At 38.4% G+C, this 5,243-nt stretch overlaps 1 protein-coding gene across 1 annotated transcript in view; it reads left to right on the top strand.

Moving 5' to 3' along the window:
• The window catches only part of LOC106536632 (peripheral plasma membrane protein CASK), a gene marked incomplete at both ends in the record, with an annotated part of 48,340 nt that overhangs the window by 31,450 nt on the left and 11,647 nt on the right, over positions 1-5,243 (top strand). Inside the window, 2 exon segments of the mRNA XM_014033942.1 lie at positions 2,115-2,217; positions 4,214-4,389. Of these exon segments, the coding sequence (XP_013889396.1) occupies positions 2,115-2,217; positions 4,214-4,389 (279 nt within the window).

The raw sequence follows: 5,243 nt of genomic DNA, 5'->3' as shown, positions 1-5,243 counted from the left end.
ATGATCCAGGTATCAAAATGTAGCTTTTAAAGACAAGAATCTGAAAATGTAATTAGGTCATTTTGACCAGATTTGATTTAATCCTCATTTTGATGTGATGGCTCACATTTGTATTTTTCCATTGTTTGTAAGGAAGTGACCAGCAGCTTGGTTAGTCTGGTTTGAAGCATTTACAATGAGTGAGTGTTTAAGGAAAAGCTGTCAAACTAATGTTTTGCATTAATTTATTTACTCACAGGAGTATCTGATCAGTGCAMACATCACAAAGCAGTCTGAAGACTCATCATGAAAGTCTTTTTTCAGGCAGTAGACAGAAGAATCTGAACTGGACCTCCTGGTATTAAAGAGCTCAGCMCTGCTGGGAGGCTTCAGGTCCTGTTAACAGGACAACGATCCCTCGAAACATTAGTTTTATTTAATGTTGCAGCATCATGTAACAAAGCTTTAATGCACAGTGATTTGCTGTTACACAGAACTACTTTTTAAACTGAGTCTTTGTTTCTTTTCTTTTATTTAAAACAGTTTTGAAGCATGGATGCTGATTTGACTAAAGTAACATTTTTTTGTGGAAATAACTACTCTTGAGTCTGAGACCAACAATCAGTCAAAGCTTCTTGAATCAAACTGTTTCAAAGTGCTGTTAGAAACTGATAAATAAGACATCTTCATGTCTTCATGTGTGTGTCTCATTTACACATTCATGCTTTGGAAGGAGGTTAGCTTAATACAAGCCTGAAGCTGCTACAAACAGCTGACTTACCATGTCTGGACAAATAAAATAAGACCAAGATGACTCAGTTCTGGAAGGATGTTGCTTTTTGATTAAAGTAAGAAAGGAGGTGAAAACACTGAGTTAGTGTGTTCTGGAGTTTAAAAACATCTGAAGTATCCACAGKGTTTATGTTAAAAGTTATCCAGAGGTGAACATATTGTGGTAGATACATAGATATTTGTATTTAGTTAAAACTTAAGAAGCAAAATACTGTATATTCTACCAGGACCTTGAACTGGTATTTTTTATTATTTTTATTTTAAGTTTTCAAAGTTTAGAACATACCATTAAACAGACAAACAAAGCCCAGATGCACAGGACAAAGCATAAAACATTAAGATTGACATATACAGTATACCCACACAGCACATACACATAGTGACATACGAGGGTACACATACACAGGAGGGCGACAGAGGGGAGAGACCATAGATGGGTTGATCAGCTCAGTCTGGTCTTTGAAAAGTGTTCCAAGAAGGGAGACCAGTAACATGAGAAGGTGTCTTTAGAGTCTCCCTGAAGTCTCTCCATCTGGATCATGGGCATCATGTCCGTCCAGAAACTGGAGGTCCTCTGTTCCTCCTTCCTTCCACCTGTAGGTGACGGACATGATGCCCATGATCCAGATGGAGAGACTTCAGAGAGGACCTCCAGTTTCTAAGGATTAGTCTCTTGGCAACAATCAGTCCCAGTTCWAGTGGCTGCTGCATCACAGCAGGTACAGTCCCTGGCACCTGACGGCATCCAAAGATTATAAGTCCTGGTTCAGCTTGTAAGAGGGTCTTATACCTTGGAGTACCAGTCAAATATTTTTGACCAAAGACCAGTTAGTGAAGGACAAGACCAAAAAGCATGAGACAGTGTGCCTTCAGACATTTGAACTGGTACTTTTGACCAACCATGTTGACATCATGGCAGAGCTCCACAGCAGGACTGTTTCCATACTGGGATATACTGGGAGAAAGTCTCTGCTGTCTTTAACCATCTCTGAGCTGAGCATCACATAATCCCTGTGGTTTATATAATTTAATAACTAAATGTTTCACAGATATGATATGAGGACCACTATAGRACCACTCAGCTGCTTCATACAATAACAAATATTGATTTTATTTCCTCAAACATTTTATTTTTCTGTGAGTTTAGAGAGTTAAACTGTGAGAAATGACTTCAGGAAGTCCAGAACATGAATACTGAAGAGTCAGTATCCTCTCTGTAATCATCTGATGGCTGGTGGGCGGGGCTCTCACATGTCATTCTTTATGTGGGTGTGGCTTAAACAGGTGTGTCATTCTGTAATTAGCAACAGAYGAGTGTGACGTCACAAACATGTCGTTCTCAGCCTCACTGTGTGCTGCTGGCCTCCAAAGAGAACTCTGCACCCGTCAAACTGGGCGGCTTCGGAGTGGCCATTCAACTGGGAGAGTCTGGACTGGTGTCAGGAGGTAACCAGTGCAACAACACAACTTATTCCACTGCACATAAAGATTTAAACATGTTTGAGATGAAAAATGATTCTGAAGCTGCTTTATATGTTTCTATAAGAGTCTGTTTGTGCAGAAACTCCAGTTTTACATGATGCGTTCACTCTGTCTGTAACACAGCTTAAACTACAGACATGAAATTATATCATCCTTAACTGATGTTTTTATTCACAGCAGAGCACAGAAACAAGCAGATATACTGTAAACTACCTGTGAAATGTGTGTAAACGTGTAAACGTTCCAACAGTCCAGATCAGATCAGACACAGAAACCTTTTATACAACCATCACAACAAATAAATGTCTGAATTTAATGTAATTATTCAATAAAATAAACATTTTAATCTGTWAATGCTACAACAAAATTAATTCATATTACAAGACATTAATATGAGTTTTTATGAGTGAGGAGTGGTCAGAGCAGCACCTTCATCCTCAGAAACACCTCATGTGGCCTGAGGAGCTCCTCAAACTGTGAGGAGAAGCAACACAAGCTGCTGTGGGTGCAGGACGTAGGAGGAACCAAAGAAGGGAAACACTGGGCTTTTTTTTCTTTTTTTGGGAAGACTCCACACCTGAGACTACACACCTGAGACTGCACACCTGAGACTACACACCTGAGACTACACACCTGAGACTACACACCTGAGACTACACACCTGAGACTACACACCTGAGACTACACACCTGATGAGCTGCAGGTGCTTTCAGACCACAAAGAACCACTTCATCACCCTTTCACACACTGTAAAAACTGTCCATCTTACCAAGTTTTAAACCTTATATCAGCTAAAAAGTCTTTTTGATCTTGTTTTCAGACTGATTTACTAAACAAGAACTGATTGTGTAAGAATAATCATCTTGTTTTCAGAATGTGTAAGATTATTTGTCTTGTTAGTCTGAAAATTTGACTCTAATTAAGTCAAACATTTCTGCCAGTGGAGTAAGAACATTTTACTTGGTAAGATTCATGAAATGTCAATGTCAAATTTATTTATATAGCACTTTACAACATGCATAAAGCTGTACCAAAGTGCTGTACAAGAACAACACAAATGACAAAACAGAGCAAAAACAACACATCAATTAAAAGCCAAAGAATAAAAATGAGTTTTAAGAAGCGATTTAAAATGATCCAGGCTGTGGGCAGATCTAATCTGGAAAGGTAAATTATTCCATAAAACAGGAGCAGCAACAGAAAAAGCTCGATCTCCTTTCCTCTTAAGTTGAGTTCGAGGAACTGTCAGTAATAACTGATTATTTGATCGTAGGGTTCTGGACACAGACTGGACCCGAAGATAAGGGGGGGCTAGCCCATTTAAAACTTTAAAAGTTAACAAAAGGATCTTAAAATCTATTCGATAAAAGACGGGTAGCCARTGTAAAGATGCCAGAATTGGCCTTATATGGTCATGCTTCCTGGTTCCTGTGAGAAGCCGTGCTGCTGCATTCTGGATCATCTGAAGTCGCTGAATCTGTGATTTATCCATCCCTCTATATAAAGAGTTGCAGTAATCCAGACGWGTTGTTATGAAGGCATGGATGAGTCCTTCAAAGTCCTTAAAACAGAAGTAAGATTTAACTTTTGCTAAAAGCYGAAGGTGGTAAAAACTGGATTTGACGACAGAACTAACTTGTTTATCTAGCTTTAAAGAGCTGTCAAAAGTAAAACCTAGATTCCTAGCAGAGGTCTGATAAGACCGAGCCAAGAAACCAAGAACCTGATCTGGATTTGTAGTCTGAAGTTTTTGACCAAATAGTAGAACATGAGTTTTGCTTTCATTAAGGTGAAGAAAGTTTTTTTCCATCCATAATTTAACTTCAGCTAAACAGTTTAGCAACAGCTGAAGAGAATCATTTGTACCATTTTGCAATTTAAGGGGCAAATACAGTATGTCCATGATTTGATGGTTTTCATTGTATTTGCACTGACTGTTACCTGCTCACCTGTTCATCAGGTCGGGTAGGAACTCCTCACTTCATGGCCCCAGAAGTGGTGAAGAGGGAACCATATGGGAAACCGGTGGACGTGTGGGGCTGTGGAGTCATCCTCTTCATCCTCCTGTCGGGGGGCCTCCCATTTTACGGCACCAAGGAGCGACTGTTTGAAGCCATCTGCAAAGGCAAATACAAGGTCAGCAGTTTCATCACAGACCACCACCAAACATCAACCATCCTCTGCTTGTTTATTTATAAACAAATAAACAGTTAGAAAACAATAWGATAAGACCTGTAGACATTTGATTTTCTCTGCTTGTCTTCATTCACAGGGACTGTTTTAAGTTTGTGTTATTTAAGTTTATTTTTATTAACTATTAGTTTTGTAAAAACGTTTTTCATATTTAAATGTTTTACTAATCCTAAATGGGTAGGGGTAATTAAAATGAGCACAACACAAAGATAAAACTGGTGAGGCCACAACATTCAGGGGGTGGGCATAGCCCCTCCCAGCCACCCTGACTTGTTGCACCCCTGGTGATTGACAGCAGCACATGTCTGTGTTGGATGTGACAGATTAACAGGATTATTACTGGATATGTGGCTCTAACAGGACAGGACTGCTTCAGCTTTAGTCTTTATCATAGTTCACTTATTTATCTAATTATTTAACAACCTAGTTTGACTAACAAATATAGTTACTGAAGCATTACGATCATTAAACTAATTGTTAAACAGCCTAACTACTAATTGTGTTAAGAATTACCAAGCACAAGTTAAACTACAACCAAACTTGATTTGAACTGAACCAGGGGGAGCAGATCAGTGTGGAACAAAACCATGTTTCTGAGGGACAATGTGATGTCATAACTTTTGTTTTATTATACATCTCACTTTAAATTTATTATGACTGTTAGTTCACAACAATGTGTTTAAGGTTTTTAATAAAACAATGTAAATCTATTTTTAATTCAATACTTTTTAATGTTCATCAGATAAAAAAAACTTTGGTTTAAAACATGTTTAACATTTTGTCATTTTATCATGGCC

Source organism: Austrofundulus limnaeus, unplaced genomic scaffold (genome assembly GCF_001266775.1).
Source record: "Austrofundulus limnaeus strain Quisiro unplaced genomic scaffold, Austrofundulus_limnaeus-1.0 Scaffold1907, whole genome shotgun sequence".
Taxonomy (NCBI): Eukaryota; Metazoa; Chordata; class Actinopteri; order Cyprinodontiformes; family Rivulidae; genus Austrofundulus; species Austrofundulus limnaeus.
Note: the sequence above shows the minus strand (reverse complement) of the source record. Positions and strands in the feature narration are given on the sequence as shown.